Source organism: Glossina fuscipes, unplaced genomic scaffold (genome assembly GCF_014805625.2).
Source record: "Glossina fuscipes isolate IAEA_lab_2018 unplaced genomic scaffold, Yale_Gfus_2 188, whole genome shotgun sequence".
NCBI lineage: Eukaryota > Metazoa > Arthropoda > Insecta > Diptera > Glossinidae > Glossina > Glossina fuscipes.
In genome coordinates this window covers 673,253-693,855 of record NW_023998531.1, presented here as the reverse complement: position 1 = coordinate 693,855, position 20,603 = coordinate 673,253, and the positions used below count along the sequence as shown (strand labels likewise).

General features: G+C 32.9%; 1 protein-coding gene across 1 annotated transcript; it reads left to right on the top strand.

Moving 5' to 3' along the window:
• The first annotated feature begins 1,457 nt into the window (after positions 1 to 1,457).
• Positions 1,458 to 1,880, top strand: LOC119641898 (gamma-aminobutyric acid receptor-associated protein-like). Its single transcript, XM_038040788.1, has one exon. It carries the CDS (start codon positions 1,470 to 1,472, stop codon positions 1,878 to 1,880), a length of 411 nt encoding a protein of 136 aa, XP_037896716.1. The 5' UTR covers positions 1,458 to 1,469.
• Positions 1,881 to 20,603: the final 18,723 nt, after the last annotated feature.

Here is a 20,603-nt window from a genome sequence, read left to right as displayed (position 1 = left end):
TACATTAATAAAAAACAGCTAATCCATGACGATGTATGATCTAGATCGTGAGAGAGTGATTCACGAAATATAAACAAAGGCAGGCTTAGTGGGCAAGCACTCCTCAAGCATCTTCGAATTAGTCGTGGAATAGTGAGATGGATGATAAACTACTAGCAGATTCGACCTCCATGACCATAAAAACTTCCAACGCTTGCTTTGCAGGCAGAAGTCAAAGCTTAAGGAATGCTCACAGACAGAAAAAACCCTCTTTTAAAACCTTGTGCTAGATTGAATACATGAGGTAGTAATTTATATAAGTAGCATTGTATGGTTTGCATGGGTTTTGCAGTATTTCGATCCATTTGTATGTTTCCAATAACATCTTCTTTTATGTAACTATATCCCCTATAACCCACAATATATGATTCCTTTGCTAGTATAGAATTGTGCTTCTGTTCGTCTACTTAATGTAGGTCGATCGGCTTGTCGTTTGTTGTTAGAACTGTCTTGAAAAAGAAAATACGAAACTCGAGACAACATTTTCAGTTAATGTTCATAGATAAGAATGGAAAACGGACGTAATTCGCCATTAATAAATTAAAAAAGACGATGTGTGGATGTTTAAATGTTAACGTAGGGGTTAGTACAAATACTTGTCCTTTATATCAGCATAAAAATGCTCATATGAGCCTATTTTCAAGCCCCTATTTAACAAAAGATTTGATAAATTTTATATAGTGGTTTAGGTTCGTCGATAGTAGGAGTTATTATAAGGAAAGCTTTATGCTACGCTTTTGCTTTACGCTATGCTTTTTCTTTACGCTTTATGCTAATGAAATAATAAACGCCTGGAGGGAAATGAAAGCATTCAGTGATGGTAACTTGGCGGTATATATAGATGAAAGAGCTTTAAAAAGATGAGCTTCTAAATTCTTCTCTTCAATCTCCTTAGATCAGAAAAAAATTTATTTATGACCTCACGAACTTGCAAGGAATATAAAGCATGACAATAAGCGAATTAGTGGGAGACAAATCACTGAAAACTACATAAAAATACCGAAATAATACAACAAATATAGCTTGGTTATTTATATATGGAATATAGATAAATGGAGCTCAGAGACGAATTATAGTACTTTAGCAATTTCTATACCAAAAAAAAAAAAAAAAACTCTTTCCAAATGAATAAAAATAACCATAGTTTCGAACTACTTAGGTTTTTTTCTTTTTCCCCTTATTAACAAAAAAATGAAATATCAAAGTAGTTATTTATTAATAACTTGAAGTCTGACACAGGAAGTGTTCAAGTTCCTAGTACACAGTGACAAAGCAGCTAAAGAGTATAAAAAAAAGTCGTAGTAGTCGGGCATCTAAAAAAAAAATAATTTAAAATAAAAATAATTTTTGAAGCGGAAGAAGTCGTACACATATTTTTTTCTATTTAATCAAAAAAAATTTTGTGGGTTTTAAGAAGCGCCTTTATCAAAATGAAATTTGAATATAAAGAGAAACATTCTTTTGACAAGCGACGCGCTGAAGGTGATAAAATGCGGCGCAAATATCCAGATCGGGTGCCAGTAATTATCGAAAAGTTACCTACGGCCCGTATTATGGACCTTGATAAAAAGAAATATTTGGTACCAAATGATTTAACGATCGGTCAGTTTTATTTCTTGATACGCAAACGTATACAATTGCGTCCAGAAGACGCTCTCTTCTTTTTTATTAATAACGTAATTCCACCAAAAGCCGCCACCATGGGTTCTCTGTATCAGGAATATCATGAGGAGGACTATTTCTTGTACATAGCTTATTCGGATGAAAACGTTTATGAGAAAAGTGACGCGGAAAACGCCAATTTCCAATCTACTCGCAACCCAAGGAAGAACCAACGTTAGATATGTATGTTGTTTACGAATAGTTTCTAGTGCGTCTTGAATGATAAATCAAAGCAAAATAAATATCTTAATGTGCGAATATGAACTAAAGTTATGGCTAAAGTTTTTTCGTCAAATTTTTCGTATACTAAGTTTATAAATTGTGGGTAAGTTAAAAAGTCGCGCGCAAAGAATGAGGGTTTCGTGTGTGAATTTCATTTAACTGCTGAACGTGTTTCCTTTGATTGAAAATTTTCCGCCCTTGTCAACCAAACAGAGTTGTCTTCATCGTTATTTCTCGGCTTTACAGCTTATTTTTGAAAATTCAAATCATTGAGTTTAGTCAGATACTGTGCTTGGAGCAATAGCAAACGTATTCGTTGTGCCCTCCTGTAGTAATAGTCAAGATAAAGGCCAATCGCCGCACTGACCGTAACTATACTTGTGCATATCATCACGTCAAACGAAAGATTTAAAATGAATACTTAAATATATTATATAGGAAAACAAGGAGATGCTTTAAACTAATAGTTTTAAGTACTTTTAATACCAACGAAAGAATTACTGAATATTATTATTGCACCAGTGATGTTTAATCCTTCTTCAAGACGATACAATCAAGCAGAAGTAAGGTGTGAAATAATTATGAAGTCATAATTTGTACATACTTAAGATGTGCTATAAAAAAAACAAAAGTTTTCACCCCGAATGGCAAGCAATTTCAGATTTATATATGGTATATGAAAACGGCCTTGAGGAAGTTAAAAGAGACCCATTAGATTCATGGTGCACTTGATATCACTGGTACGAGTGATATTAACGAAGATTGGATTTCCGATTGGATTTCCGATACGTATATAAGTCTGTAAGATTAAAAATTCAAAATCTTTAAGGAGTGCTATGATATTATATCAGTTATGCTTTTGTGGGCAAATTGCGCACACGTATTCAATACCATTTGTTCAATGCTTTAAAAATAGTTACATTCAGTTGCATCACAAAATGTAAGCGGAGCTACAATCTTCAATCTTTAGGATTTGCTTGACAGAAGCAATGAAAACAAACAATATGCGCTTACATGTCATGCGTTCGAATCAGTAGTTGAAACTTGTAGATAAGGCTAAATATTTCTCAAAAATCTTATGCTCTCCGCCGATACTGAATAAATCTTTAAAAAAATTTTTTTTTTTTTATAGAAAATCGCGACCTAAAGAAATAAGTCCTGGTGGACAGAACTATTTTGTGGGAGTTATTGCATCGACATTTTATGTTGAATATATATTTTATTCGTTATTTACGTACAAAACCACATCCTAGCTTAGCAAACTTTCGCTTTTTCAATCTTATATTTGAGATAGTACAAAAATTTTCTCTACGAAGTTTTAACTACTTAAGACATTTTTTGTTTATAATATTTATGGAAGAAATTTTGAGATTGCAACTATGTTTTGATAGAAATCTTTCCGGGCTTCTTTTAACTGAACGTATGGCTTAACAAAGCTTTGTTAGAGTTATTGGCTTGTGACTTTGCTAGTTACATTTAAATATAAAGCCACATCCTCGTCCTTAAACAATTTTTAATTGTAATTTCAGAAATTATGTAAATGCTCTTAAATGCTCGGTTAAACGAACAATTAGCAAAAAACCGCATGCATGCAAATATAGTTTTTAATATAATTATTTGGTGCTTTTGCGTCAGATGAATATTCAGTTAATAGAATTTTCTCTTAGCTTATTCGTGCACACACATAAGAACATAGGGGCGTTACTAACGCCTGTATTTTGTACTTCACTCTTTAGATTAACACCTTTTTATGTCCATTACCGAAGGATGAGGGTTATATTATTTTTACTAAAACGTTCGCACCCACAAGGAAGCATCAGACACCCCAAAGTATATATGATCAGCATTAAATTCTGAGTCGATTTAAGCTTGTCCGTCTGTCTTTTGTAAACATCCTCCGGGCCGCTACTCACTTTAAATTTGGCAGAAATCTGGGAAGATCTTGCACGCAGATTGGTATTGAAAAAGGGCGAAATCGGACGAAGGACACACCTGTAGTATGACGTAAACTGAGCACAACTCCGTTTCTTAGAAGGATTAAAAATTGTTCACTACTCAAAAAGTACACTACTCATAAAGTGCAGCAGATAAATCTACAAAAATTTGGATATATATTCTAGAGGTGATGCTATATCATCTGTAAAAAAATGGGAAAAATTGACTATGCCTACTCAATATTACAATGCATCAAAATCTAATTATTGTTTTCAATATTTTTACCCCACACGGTCTGTAAAAATTCGTGGCCAGTCTCAAATTCGAAATGCATCGAAGCATTTTCATTTGCCCATCTATCTGTCTCCCAAACTGTGTAGTATCTCTGGTGCAAAGTTTTCCGTTTATGAAAAAGAAGGTACCGCCCACGAATTTGCGAAAAACTATGAGAATGGCGCAAGGAGATAAAAAAACACGCCTATAACGCTTACACGTCTGTACAATTGAAACTGTACCTCTGTTTTTCGTGTCTTTTGCTCGTTTGCTCAAAAATCAGCCGCGCCCGCAGAATATGCAAATTTATATATTAGTTTGGGGAAAAAGAAATCCATTATTTTTTCGGTAGATGGCTGCACTGATAGATTTCTCGTAAAGTATCGATCAAACAATTTCAGATTTATGCTCGTTGGAAAGGTGATATTTCGCAGTAAAAAAAATTCTTTTGCTGTTTTTTGTTTGGTGCATTCAGTTGTGAGTTACAGCGTGTTAAAAATGGAAGTGAACAAAGAGAAAATTCGGTACATTTTACAGTTTTTCTTTGACAAAGGCGAAAATGCAAGCCAGGCGGCTAAAATTGTGAATGGTGTTTATGGTTCCGATACTGTAACAGCCAATTATGTGCAATTTTGGTTTCGTAGATTCCGTTCAGGAATTTTTGATGTTAAAGATGCACCTCGCACAGGTAGGCCGGTCATCGAAAATGTCGATAAAATCGGAGAAATGATCGAAGTTGACCGGCATGTTAGCAGTCGTAACATCGCCCAAGAGCTAAAAATCGACCATAAAACAGTTTTAAACCATTTACACAAAGCTGGATTCAAAAAGAAGCTCGATGTTTGGGTGCCACACCAATTAACAGAAAAAAACATGATGGATCGAATTTCCATCTGCGAAGCCTTGGCCAAACGGACTAAGATAGACCCCTTTCTTAAACGGATGGTGACTGGAGATAAGAAACGGGCTACATACGATAACCCTGTACGAAAACGATCGTGGTCAAAGAGCGGTGAAGCACCTCAAACGGCCAGGAAGGTTTTGCTATGCATTTGGTGGGACTGGAAGGGGATTATTTATAATGAGCTGCTTCCATATGGCCAAACGCTAAATTCTGATCTCTACTGTCAACAACTGGACCGTTTGAAGATAGCGATTGACCAGAAACGGCCAGAATTGGCCAACAGGAGAGGTGTCGTGTTTCACCAGGACAACGCTAGGCCACACACATCTACATTGACCCGCCAGAAACTTCGGGAGCTTGGTTGGGAAGTTTTAATGCATCCGCCGTACAGTCCGGACTTGGCACCAAGCGATTATCATCTTTTTCTTGCATTGCAAAATTTCTTTAATGATAAAAAATTGTAATCTAGGGAGGATTGTGAAAATCGACTACTAGAGTTTTTTGCAAATAGAGACCAGGACTTCTATGAGAGAGGTATTTTGAAGTTACCTTTAAAATGGCAACAAATCATACAAGAAAACGGTGCATATTTGACCCAAATCGGACAATCCGAAGCATGTTAAATAAAGTCCTGAAGTTCATATAAAAATAATGGATTTCTTTTTCCCCAAACTAATATTTGCTTTCTTTCAATCTCTTATGGACAAACGGCGATGGATATAATAGATTCGTTCACTACCGTATAAATTTTTTTTCTTTTTTTATGCTTATTTTGTTTTAGTTATGTACACAGATATTTTCTAATGTACAGAGTAAATCTTAAAGCACTTATACGCCCCGCTTGTTATGCGATAATGAGTTCATATTAATTATTTAGTCTTCTACTTCTCTCGTCCTGTCGTAAGGGAGCAAGTAAGCAAATTTTTAATCACTTGCCAATAAAGATAAATGATGTTTCCTAAAATACACTGAGGAGTCTAGACAATGGATGAAATTTGATTTAAAGAAAATAATTGGACATTCTGGTGGTAAATACGTCGCTATGGTCGTTTCATTAAAACGAGTTATCAATTTTTTCGTATTCTGCCGAACGCAATTATCGCGATTATAGTGAATGCCTAAATGTGGGACCATTATTCAAACTGCAAACTGTGACGGCCATGGTGATTATATCCCCTAGGGTATGTTTTGATTTTATGAATTGTTAGCAGAAAAGTAGTTATTAACAAACACGAGTTTTATTCTTGCAGAGTAAAAATGTGTAAACAAAGTTTACTCATTTCCAACTTTGAACGGAACGTTACGAAGATGACATATAAGTGAAGTAAAGTTAAATTAGAAATTTATATGAAAATGTTCAGTGTTTTGAGTACATTTCACTTGAAAGTCTTGCGACGATATATCATAATAGTCATTAAATTGTTTATCTCTTTGTGTGTGCCATGAATCTGCATGAGTGTTTAGCATGCGTTGACGAAGTGATGGGTTCTCAATCCAATGTCGATGCTACTTTATTTATATTCATGGCAGTGAAGATTAAAAACTTAAACCGTTTAAACAACGATATGCAACTGAAAGTTTATACAATCAAAGAAGCTATCGACACTCGCTTAACGAATTATGTTTTCGGATGTCCACCCAACGCCCCGTCATGTCATCCCAGCAACATTTATTAATTTGTATAGTTTGTATTAATTTACACACAAATTTGATTTATTGTATATATTAAACTATGTTAAAACTACTTAAAACTAATCTCATATTAATCAATCACAAAACGAGCTCGAAAGAATATGTATATTAAGTACAAGTGTAGCATACCTGGGTGAAGCAATGTATCAATAATTTCGTTTTTCTCTTATGTTATTTATATCCCTCTCGATGACAGTTGTTCAAGATCCCGTTTCAATATCGTTTCTTTGAAAAGCAAACGATCGCATTCTTTGGTCACCAGTTCTGTTGAAGCTGATCCCTTCTTTCAACGTACTAATACGAGACGTAAATTGAAAATTGTTCACTTCGCAGTGCTCTCTCCTCCCCTTTTTTAAAAAAGTTTCCCTTTTTCTCTTTAGTGAAACTAGTGGGAGATATGAATAAATATGGCTCATACTATCAGCGGACCAACAATAGACGGTGAAAATAGATACGTAATAATACACCCACTAGTCTGCGACTACTAGCCTATATCTCTTCTCACTTATTTTTAAAAGTTATCATGTTACATGAATAGCAGAAAAAAATTTAAAAAAAGAAGAAAAGAAAACAGTAATGTTTTTAGCTAAAGGTGAAGTGATATCATCACCTTAATCATCTGGATTATTCAAACATTCTTTCTTTAGCGTTTCAGTTTGTTTTAATTTTTGTTCTTCGAAATTTTGATTTTTTTTGTTTTTGTTGCATGACTTCTTATGTAAAAACCCTTGCACCATTAAAGTTGGGCTTTTAGAGCCAGTCAAGTAGCTAGAATATTAATGGGCAAAATGTTATTCGAAATGTTTTGGATCTCTTTAAAAAGCATGGTCAGACAAACAAACTCACATTTTCAATCAATTGATTAATTATCATAATTAAAATAACAACGTTTATTGAAAATCTGCCTTTAGAAATTCCCGTTTTTTCGAGCGTATATTTTAAGACAATTTTTCTAACAGTGACGATAGATTCATATATTCATCATATTCTCAGAAAATTTTTGGTTTGTTGTTCTGTGCACAAAATAATGCCGTGTACCGACAAGGGAGGTCACGCACAAATTAAAACATTATTATGCAAGAACTACCATGTCTCTATAATTTTCTTTAAAAATCTTACGACCTTATTTATATAAAAATGTGTTTCTCAATGACATTCCCATTTTTATACCCTAGATCATTTGTGGTACATGGTGTATTAAGTTTATATAGCATCCAGCAAAAGATAAGTTAGATCCACTACTCATTTTATTCAGGATCATTCGCTAAACACGTTAAACTTGTCTGTCTGTTTGTCCGCACTCTGTTTCCTGACAATTTGTTTTTCTATACGACCGACAGGTCAACCTGTTTGATATTTTGACATAGGCACACGTACATGTTTTGGCTCGAGGACGTACGTAGGCTTATTTATTTATCCCCATCTCCTTTAAGCGTTCCCAGGAAAACAATTTAGTTTTTGGTATCTTATTACGAAGGTAATACAAGATTATATTAGGTGAGCAGCTAGGAAGTATTTATTAGTTGGAAATATATGTTTTTGTACAAATAAAGAAAAATGGGTTTGTTTATATTGGAGACAAGACAGTAAAAATACTTGCAAAATTTGAAGTGAAATTTAAGTATATTAACAATTTTCAATGTATCTTTACATCTATTTTCAATGTCTCTAAGTTTGTATAAATATAAAAAAAATACTTTCTATGTGCTTTTTCCAGCAAAGTCTTATCGCTAATATGGCAAAAAATTTCTATCAGGTAAACTCAAGTAAGCGAAGTTAAAATACTACTTAAATGCGTGATGGAAGACTTTAAAAACTAATTTTTATATGGATTAAATTTGCTACAAATTTACCTTTTTTGTATTAATAAATAAAAAGTCTTAAAGCGATTTCGTTGTCGATGATATTTGATTGCCATCGACATTTTTATGAACAAAAATATTATTTGCTGTCAACCATTACCATTGAATGTGGAATTGTAAAAACATTTTGAATAAAAAGCGCACTTTTCCAAAAGTTCTAAAGCGCAAATATATCATAATTTTTACATTCCTTGGCCAACTATTTTAAGAGCGTTGCAGACACCAAGTTATTACTAGCATTCGACACCGTTTCATATAAACGTTTGAGCAATTTTGCAAATATCAATTTTTATATTTCTTAATAAATAATTCCATCTTCTGCAACTCGTTTTTGTTAGACAAGTTGGAATTAGTGAAGTAAATACATAAAGGCAAAAATAACATAAAATAATTTTATAGAAAATCGCTTAGGGAGAAAACTATCACATTTTGAGTAGATTTGTCAATTCGTGTCTATGGCCCTAAGTTGAATTAAAATTGAAACTTCAGGTTGAAAATAAAGTATGTGCAAAAGTTAATACTTAAAGGAGAGAACTGTTGCTGGTCTTGAAATTATTTGATCTTTGATCATATTTTCTCAATTAGAATAATGGCTAAAACGTACGTAAAGACTGGGCGATATATTTCACATAACTTACCTTTATAGCTTCTCTCGTCCTTGACCGACTTGTCTTTATTTTACATCCACATATACAGAGGAAGTTTATAAAAATGTTTTTCAAGAAAACCTTATATTCGTTATACCCTAGACTAATTGTATTAGGAGTGTGTTAAGTTGTTTTGAATATATATATGCCTTATCTAGAAGCAGTTAACAGCAGTTTGTTTATTATGCTAATGAATTTGTTGCAGAGACATGTTGTGATCCAAGATAGCGAACGCTATTGCATTAGGTCGGATTATATTTACGACCATTCCCTTTGGGACATCCTATTTCGAAAAAGTCATTGTGCGAATGCTTTGCACGGTAAAATCAATGAGCAATCGGCCCCACGTTGTTAAACGTCCCTACGAAAAATAAATTTTTATTTGGTAATAAGATAAAATTTGTAGCATTTTATGATAGAAATTGATCCAGAATAGTTGTTGAGATTAAACTAATTTTACTAAGTTCGGAAAGGCTTCTATCAAATAGAAAGTTTACACGATCTTCTGAGGTTTAATTTTAATCCACAAAACTAGTTCAAAAAGTTAACATTCATCCCTCTTGCTACTGTGTGCGTAAAAATTTGTGAAAATCAAAAAAATACGTGACGAAAATTAAATCTTGTTAATATTATTCCGTGTTCGAAATTATGCTCCTTTTTATTATGTATAGTAATGGCTTACGTATATATCTATGTTAGCACACAAGTGCATTACACATGAATATATCTTTTTAAAAACCATGGAGCACAGTCTATGTTTTACAAGTATATGCACTTATGGGTGCAAACATAGCTCAATGCCTAACACTTATATGTATGTTTATCTACTTTATACATCATCAAACAACTATTCAGAGTGAATTACATGTTATACATTGCATGTTATACATTGCATGTTAAATTTGTTATTATGTACACGCAAGAACACGTGCATGTATTTATGATTGTAAGTGTATATGTGGGTGGCGTTATGTACGGACAAAAGTTTAATAAACTATTGAAGTGTACCAAAAGATGTGTATATGCTTTTAAGTAGAATATGGCATTGACAAGTAATCTTCTTTTATTATAATTATAATTAATAGTACAATGAACCACTTATAGAAGAGTTGCCGTGAAAGTGTATATTTTATTATAAATTCACGTTACATATTATTGTAAGTAGAGTGACAAATATTTGAAAACGTTATTAAACGGTAGTTTCGATTTAGTTCAATACAGTGCACTAGTTTTGACATTTCATTTTATTTCGTACACTGGCGTTATAGAAGACTGTATGTAGTCAACAAAAAAGTTCGCCGATCCGTCCTTTTTAAATTCCCACTATCTAAAAACTATTGTTATTACCATTATAATTTTAGGCTAATGAAATGAAATCTTAGACTTAAAAAAAAAAGACATCAAGCACTAGCAACACAAGCTATCGGCTCTATTTTAGAAAAGAAGATTAGACATTAAGCCTAATAGTTTTAATGAAGCAATAAATTGTATCGATATAGCGATTTTTAGCTGATTTTAGGACGTCCATACGATTGGCTGCTCCAACTGTAACACCTCTAACAAAGGAAAGGTTAAGGAATTCATAAAGAATTTGCTTTATAGTGAGAAGTTTTACGCAATCGCAAGTTGAGTAAGAAGACTTCTTTGAGATCCATTGGTGAGTTGCAGTTGTATGTCCAAGTTGAAAATGTTTTGATCTTGATTATCTTAATATTTGTTGGATATTAATTGGAATTAATTAAGGGTTAATAGAGTAGCCATACTGATGATAGTATTGCAGATATCACTCCATAATTTTCTCTTTAACTTTTCTTCCAATGTATCTAGGGGTCTACCTTTCGCATGACAGCATCCGTAATTAAAGGTGCAGAAGCAGCATACTTCGCCACTCGAAGAGCTTTCTTATTTCGCAATAAACCGATATGACTTGGTACCCATAGTATTTTAATTTTATCGCCGCACATTGTAATGATATTGCGTAATTTGTTGATGGGGCTCCATCTCGAGGTCAAAGGATTGCGAATAGCTTTTAATACTGGCAAATTGTCAAAATTCTTCAAACCATTGCTTAAGTCGTAAGATAAATAATCAAAATGTTCAAACATTTCAATTAAATTGATTTATATATATATTTGATTTTTTTTTTTTTATTTTGTCACCTAAGAACGTATCCCCTATAATTCCATATAAATTGCCATTCCATATTCACGGTTTCTGTATCGCGGCATTTCTAATGAACGTATACCCCGCGAATAAGGAGCTTTTACTGTATACAAATTCCCTAATATTGTTTCTATTAACGTACCATCCATAAAAAGTTTCGATTATAAATTGCTTTAAGTCTGTTTATATAATCGTTTACCCATACTTTTGCTTCTTTTCAAATACGGTTATACGCAAGACTGTGAATATTATTGTATGGCTTCAAAACAAACGCAAAGGGAATACAACTCTATTAATTTTACAAAATGTATTTTATATAACCTTACTATTACGCTCCGATGGTGTTTAACAAAAAATTACAGTTTCATTCTTAAATTTACTTAAAAATTATCTTGAAATCTTAATGTTAAGGCAATGTTGTTTGATGAAAATATTTTTGCTTTTTCAGTTATAGCCCACAATACTTCGTCTAATACAATTCTTGATCTTTATTCATTGTAAAGTATGCAAAGTCGCATAAACATTAGCTTTCGTAGCCAAATAAATATAAAGGCAACTTTCTTCTTCCTTGGCCATTTCTCACATATTTTGGTCAAAATATATGAAAAACTCCACTTTGCTTCTTACAAGTGCTTATATTTCATGAGAAACATGTAGCCAAAATTGACTACTGTACATTGATAGGCCTAATCATTGTTTTGAATCCATCAACGAGTACTAAAAAGTATAACTTTTAATCATTGAAAAGCGCATTTTTTATAAAAAAAATTCCAAAACATTATCGCATCTCCCTCAAATTTTCCACATTCATTTGGGTATAATATTCCAAAATATTATTCTTGGCCGATGTTCGGCGAAAATCGTTAAATATCTTAATTTTTCTTCATATAGAGATTTATATCTAGAAGTGGCCTTAAATTCATTCTCAAAACCCATGCACCAAATTCCATTAATATATCTCGAAAATTTTGATCTACACATGGAACACGATATTATACGTACGAACATCAGATGGAGAGACGAGGTGCTTATATTGATAAAGAAACGGTTTTTTTGGTGTATTAAAAGTTGGGATTACCTTAAAACTTTCGGGATGCTGCGTAATATTACCATGAGGTATTTATCGTTTTCCCCAGAAGGTCGTGCTAGATTTCTGGGCACTTCGCAAAGCTTTAATTATTTTAAAAATTTTAATGTAGGTAGTAAAGAGATCAAATCGGGATTGTTAGTACGACATGAATTCCCTACCCAAAACTACATACGTTCATTACGTAGGCGTATGTGTTTTTCTTTATATACTCCATTCAGTTCAATCAATAGTTGACATAAAATATCAGATTCAATCATCTGATTCCACTAAAATAATTTTACAAACAGTGCAGATTTGTACAGAGCAAATCGTAGAAGCACTGCACAAATTTTATTCCTGTCAGCATACGAGGTCATTTTCGTGCGCTTACAAACGTGTTTGGGTAATGTTAAGTGAACTTAGTAAAAAGCTTTGAGTTGATTTCTCTTCGGATGCATATCGGTGCTATAAAATTGGTATGTTAAAAGACTCTCAAAAGACTCTAAAAACGTATTGGACATCTTAACAAGTCCAACGCACTTTATGCATTTTAATTGATGATAATGATATTGACGCATTTCCTAATCCGTCAAAAAATAATTTTTAATTATTGCTATAACCTTATTTATTTACTTATTTACTCGTTTATTACCGGGATCAGTCGTTCTACTAAATAGTTAATTATTCATAAATACAGGCAAGATTTAGATTTTTACTCATTTTTGCGTTAAATTGTGAGGTGTTTTGTTCAAAAATTTAAGAAAACTGGATGACAGCATTGCTGAGAGCCAATGGTCATCCATTCGACATCGTGGTCAAAACATACTCATGCTTACAAAGTTCTATTACCATAACCAAAAATAAATAAATAAATAAATCAAGCAAATATTCAACAAATAAGGCCTACGACTCACTAAATCATTGAAGCCTATTTCACCGATGTACTATTCCATATACAACCCTATACGCAATACATTATGAATCGATCAAAAATGTATACCTGGCTTTGTCAAAAATTACACTTTGTGTAAATTTGAAGATTCGCTAAATAAAAATTTTTAAGCCGTTCTTGACACGTGCCATTTATTATTAAATAAGCAGACATAAGATTCACGCACGTAAGTGTGAACGTTGGAAGTTGTTCGCCGTCGGACACAAATACAATATTAAAAATAAAAAAATTACAAAATTTTCGCTTTGCCAATTGAGCAACTTGAAAACAAAAACTAAGCACATTGTGCCTGTAAATTTCAAAATTAAATTGTGGTTGATATCGAAGAGCAAAAGAGAAGAAGCCTAAACGGAAACGAAACATCCTTAAAATTAGTTCATTTCAACTCCCCACCTCTGCAAAAACAGAGAATTTAATTTCTGGCCGAATCTATCATTCATAAAATTTACGAAGAATACAAACAGATTTGCGAAAGAGTCAGTCAATTTGAAATTAGCGAACACATATCGTTCACATGCTACGTGCGATATATACAAACAGTAACTGCTATCCCGAAACTTAAATTACGCGTAAATTCACCAATACAGAAGGTGGAAGCAAAAGCTACCAACAGTGTGATGCATGATGACGTTTACATACACGAACACATGCGCTTGTGTGCATATATATATTCATTACTATGCCGTACGTGTTTATTTGCTATTTGAAATTTCAATATTAAAATTTTTGTTGTTAACAAAAATTGAAAATTTTGTGGTTGTCTAAATCGTGGTTTACACAGCAATATACACCTATTAAGCTAGCTTAGGCGGAAATAATGATAGAGAGAGGGGAGAGGTAAGGACGTTGCCGCTAAACACGGTGTTGATTTATTTATTTTTAGAAGTAATGAGCTCTTTAGATTTTAAAATTCTACGTATTTTTGTCAACCATACATAAAGGCAACACACAGGTTTTATATATATGTACGTTCAACCCTCCACAAATTGTTAAACATTTGAAAATTTAATGAACTTATAATGGTTTTCAGCAATTTTCGATAATTTAGTTTGACTTTCTGCCTCGAATGCTTCGTTTTATAAACCTACAATTAGAAAAAAAAAGTAATGAAAATAATTATAATTAAAAGGTTACATAGGCTCATTATTCGCAATTTATAATAACTCACTTTGCGAAGAATTATTCAATAGTTGAGCCCAGATTTTTCTCGTCAATTTCATTGAATTTCAATAAAATGTTTTGTTTTTGCATTTATTAAAGTTTTAACAATATTATGCGCATTTTCGATAAAGCCGTACGAAGTGCTAATATAAGATGTATATCTTTAACTTATTCAGGGCTAAAAGGATTAAGTTAGACTTACTGTAAGAAGCAAACGTTATATACTAGATTTGCGAAGCATTTGTAAAGCAAAGAAATATGCGCCCGTGAGACCCATGAAGTATACATATTTATAATGAACTTAAGTAATATAGCGACATCGATTTGACTTGTTATATCTACATTTCAGTCCCGTTGTCTGTGTGTGTACCATCTGTCTAATCAAAACACAATGATAACCTTAACGCAAATTTGGTTTGAATTTTTCTCATCACTTTTGCTTCGGAACACGTTATTTGATACCAAGCGACAAAAACCTGGACAAGCAAAAGCTTTTGAAAATGGTACGCATCGGAGTACTTCTCGATCACTTCCCATATAACGAATTACATCATATCATCTTAGAACTTCTTCCTCACCAAAACTTGAATTATAGACATAGTGCGTCAAGTTAGGCTCGCACGAACCCGATTGTCATTGCGAAAATCATGGTCTGGATTTCTAAACTATGACTTCATCGTTGTAGATTTTTAGGCGAAGCCTTAAATTTTCCGTAGAAAAATCAAATTTGAAGAAAAATCAAAATAGAAAAGCATTTTCCAATTAAATACAAGTTTAAATAGTCTGCTTATATAATTTAGTAGCAAAATAACAAATTTTTATATATACATGTTGTTACATTATACATATTATATTATACTGACAAACTGCTCTTCAACACGAATATATTATCGTTTATAAGATAAATTTAGATCAATATGTTATAACATCAAGTAGTGTTAACTTCCATTAATTTTACAAATAGCTCATGTCTGCTTTTCCAAAGAAGTTTTATAAGAGTATCTGCTATCATGTTATTACCATCAACGTCGTTCATTCCCGTAATATTATTATCTATTACATCTCTGAAAAAATGATAACATATATCGATGTGTTGCACTTTTTGCTAATTTTTGATCACTCAGGTTCGCTGTGTTTGAATAAACCAACTTTATTTATCAAATTATGCAAGTACATGGCTTCTTTTTATACTTCTGCTATTGCAATACATTCAAACCTGTTTTTGTGCGGTCTTTTTTGATGCGCTTTTTTTATGCGGTCCCTCTCTACCGCATAAAAAAAATTTTCTTTAATATGCTGTGAAAATTTATTTCTTATAGCTATTTATGAAGTTTTTGAATATTTTTTTTTGTGCGGTTTTTTTTCTGCGGTCCCTATCTACGCACAAAAACAGGTTTGACTGTATACTGTTCTTCCGTACGACTCTATGCCATATTTTTCTGTTTCCTTGATTAAAATGTAAACACATAATCATCAATAAAATATGTAAAAATGAAACGTGATTTTTTATCAAAGACACCACTTCCCCAGTTAGTAACTAAAAAGAATTCTATTGACTTACCAGCTTTCTTGTTGTTGATAAAAATGATAGAATACAAATTCATAACGTTTTTCCTGCTCCATGCAGCTGAAGATTGTTATAAAAATAACCTGCAATTATCAAAACATATAGCAGAGAAAGGCATTAACAGAAAAATGTCGCGATGAAGTTAGGCACTCGTTGTTTCTAAAAGGGTATAGAATGCAGAAGGCAAAGTCAGACCAAACCAAGAGATCAAATAAAATTTGTTATTACTTGAGCTTTTGTGTAAATTTATAAGAGATATAAACTCTGTAGATATTAATACGTGATCTAGCTTAGCATTCCATTCTTCTTTCCAATCTTCCTGATTGCTTTAAACCATAGAATGCTTTATTAAACTTTTGCAAATTTCTTAGAATGCTTTCCATCCATAAAGTTTTCAGATTGAGTCATGTAAAATATTATTATTTTCAACTACGAAAACAAAAAATATTTTGGCGTTACCACCGACTAAAAAGTTTCTTTGTAATCAAGATCATATTTTTGAGTGTAGCTTTTATTTACAATACAATCTTTATTGGTCTGCGAGGACCCACTTTTATTTGATAATATTTTTCCTTTCGTGGTGTTAACTAAGCTCCACCTACCTTTCTTTTACAAGTAACTCGTGTTCTTTTTTCATAGTTTGCAGCTATTTAAGTTGCATACTCAATAGGTTCATTTTCTACAAAGCTTTATGAGAAAAAGTATGTTATCACGTTGGAGTGCGCACCACGTGGTCTTTGCGTAGCATATCAAGCGCTGCACCAAAAAAATTGACAAACGTAAAAAGCATTACTTTTCGTGATTAATTAAAGCTAACGTGCTACTACAGGAAGATAAGCAGTTTTCAGTGTCAGGTAAAGATCAGTGAAATTATTAATATGGACGAACGATCACAACTCCATGCTTGGCAACTCCATACCCAGCGATTGATTGTGGTATTTAGTAAGCTGCTCTAGTCTACCACGCAACGAAGGAGTTTGAAAAATCTTTCCAACAAACTAGCAGCAGTGATTGTAAAGCCGAACTTACAGTGAAATTTAAGATCTATTCTGCTCTTTTTGTAAAGGTTGTATTAAAATCTTTTCTCATACCTTTCATGTAATTTTAATTATCAATTAATTATCGAAAAAAATTTAAAAAAGCTCTTCATTATTTCATGTAATGCAATTCTCAGTTGTTTGTTTGCTGCTACGAACAGTTTTTTAACAACTACTTGCCATGCCACACTTGCACGGAAGTATTAACAAAAATTCACTTAATCTCTCTGTTACATAGCTTCAAGTGCGCAATGTGTACAAACCACTCAGTATGTGGACGAACTTAAAACACAAGAAATTATGAAGAAATTTTATGCCCGCATTTTCCATCTCTTCTTAAAAAACTTACATATGTACCTCACATTATTGTTTGTATTCACTTAAAATTATCGTTGCATGAAATCATTCATGTTGCATATGTTTATGCTTGTTGTTGTTTACCTAGAGTTTGCTGCCAATTTAACATGATTACAAAATAATTGCGAACGTCTTGCAAAGTCCGCGCACGTTTGTTCGTAAATTGTGAACATGAACTTTGACTGAGAGAGTAATCACCTGGCCCGATTCTCAAGCTCTGCGAAAACTATAAAGTGTAAAACGAAACCTTAATGAGTAGTTTTGCAAGAATATAATTATTTGCAAAGAAAGAAGGCAGCCAGAGAAACTTAGAACCGTCTATGCGAACTTTAAAAGCACATTTGTTTTTAAGCTAATGTTAAAGTCGAGGAATAGTTTTCAATTACATGCTTATCCGCACCATTAGCATTTATGATGGTATAGAGGGTAACATTTCTTTACAGTTTGTTCACAGTTTGTTTTCGAATAAGACAAAAATCACATTTAGATACACAACCAGATTTTAACACAAATTCTTTCTTGTAGGGGAACGCCTTAATCACTAAATTAAATTTGCATTAATAGCTGTAATTACGCTTTAATTGTGAGTGATGTGTACGCAATTAAGACGCATGTAAATTTCTTTTCCATTCAGACTACAATTAAGGGCGAGTGTAGAGAAGTTTATATACTGGGCTCCATGAATTCATATTCAAATTTAATCACTCAGGCAATGTTCTCTATTTGTGTAATACGGTCACGGCCACGAAGAAGCAACGAAAGAGAAAGAGCCAGGAAGATGACCGCAGCGTAGTGGGATTGCGCCCAATCACTACGTATTATTCTTTCACCGAGTGAACGCTCACAATAGCCATAACCAAAAAGAAATCTACCGCACTTGTGATTTGAACACACGAACGCTGACTGGTTGTACTGCAAGTAATGCGATCTATTGGGAAAGCGGCAAAATAAACCTTCTCAGCATTTTCAGTTCATCTACACTAGGGATTTCTAATAGATTTTAATACAAGTCGTTTGTTCAAGAAATTTATTAACTTTGAAGTTTCTCCAACAGAAATTTCCAGCAATTACAAAAGATGGTGTAACAAACAGAATCATATGAAAATTATATCAGACGCCAACGAGAGTTACCATTATTCTTTGAACGCAATCTAATAATATAGACAATATAAATAGAATTAAGGAATGCCATAAAACTTGTTTGAATCTTGTAAAAATAATATTTATGGACTGTTATCTTTCAGCTTTATAGCATATCTTATCATGATTGTTGGTAACAAAGTTATGCATAAGGCAATATGTTTACCTGAATGAATACGGTTAAATTTCGTCCTTCCGGCTCTCAACCATTCATACATTGTGCACTCTGTGTTCCCAATTTAAATTTGAAACGCCATTTGACCTCGGAAAAGCTGTATCTGTTCGAAAGCATATCTGCGTATCGATACACAACTGCTTTTTTAAATGATAACATTACCCAAATGGCAAATATCTAGAGTTTGTTTGCACTAATAACTGGTAAAATTTTTCACCGATATATGGATTAAGTGTTGGTTAAATAAAACCCAAAAAAGCAATTTAAATGACTTACTCTACTTTTGCGGTGTCATATGGATGATAGCAGCAGCGTACACGCATTATCCGCTTGCGAGTATAAATAACCAAGAACGAAAAATGTACTCGCTTGAGAGTCATAGAGGTTTTTTTACTCTTTTTTATAGGAACGAGATAAAACATAAATGTGTAGCACACAAAAGCTATTAAATACTTTACACATCTTCCGCGTATCCATGTTAGCTTTGTGTTTACTCATGCCATTTTATCTGAATTTCAATTTTGAATTGGAATTAATTGTTCTGTTTTTCTTGGGCAATTTAGTGATACCCCTTAAAAATTATGGCGACCACAACTCATTTCAACTGTGCCTTAAATTCTCTGCGCGTGCCTATCTATTTACATCGCAGACATGTGCTCTATAAAAAATAACAATTGTTAATTGTAAGCTCTCTGGTCTTCAGAATGGTAGTTAACTAATAAAGAGACTACAAGCCTATCATTTAGAAATTGAAATCGCTCTAACATTTTTCCCGAATGCGAAAGAATATGAAGTTAAACCCGTTATTATATTGAAAAATTAAGATTTGTTATATTCTTTGGTTCCTTATTGTTGTATTTTCACAATGCCATGAATTTAAATAGTAAGTTGAAAGTTAACACATGCTCTGTTTATTCGAAAGCGAAAAAAAAAATAATTGCGTTGTCGATGCTTTTCGTTAATGCTAATAGTATTCCAGATAATATATGTGCGAGTTAAGTAATAGTCATTTTCAACAGAGAATACTTCAGGATATTCGGCAATTTTCGGATTTGTTTTTAAAACAGAATTGAACAGAATAAAGCATTTGAAAGATATAATAAATCTTAAAGACTAAGAGAGAAGCGATGCTTTATAATAATAAGAAGTAGTTAAATCGCATCCACAAAAGCAAAGAGTAGATTGAAGCTAGACCCGTTTCTAGTCCCTAATGGATGAAACTCTAAAAAAACTGAAGACGCATCATCGTTTTAATGGCACCCTTCTTACCAGCTCTGAATCCCTGTTAACTTTTTTATATTCTGACTCGACAGGGAGGGACAAGTTAAATATGCGCAGAAACTTTCCAGGAATTTTTAAGAAAACTCCGTAGCAATATGACGATGCAAACTCTTTGTTTCTCAGACTTTTCCAACTTCTCAAAACCAAAAGCAGATATTCGAATAAGGGTTTGCAGATCGGGTTCACAGTGATATATTGCAAGTACTGCAAGTAATTCGGTAAACATTTATATGATAATGAAGAAAAAGGGCTATTTTGAACGGAATAGTTTTGGAGAAAATGCTCATTATGTTTTGACCGAAATTTGTATATTTACGCCTAGTTAAGAAAACTTTTCTGCAAGAGCATAAAAACAAAAACGTATATTTTGATGAACTTAGGCGGCGACACCATTTCAAATTTTCCAACAAAGATTTCTTTCCTAGAATATGTGGAAAAAAATTGATTACCGGAAAGATATTTTTA

Coding starts and splice junctions, on each gene's coding strand:
- LOC119641898 (XM_038040788.1), top strand. CDS start 1,470: ATGAAATTTGAATATAAAGAGAAACATTCTTTTGACAAGCGACGCGCT.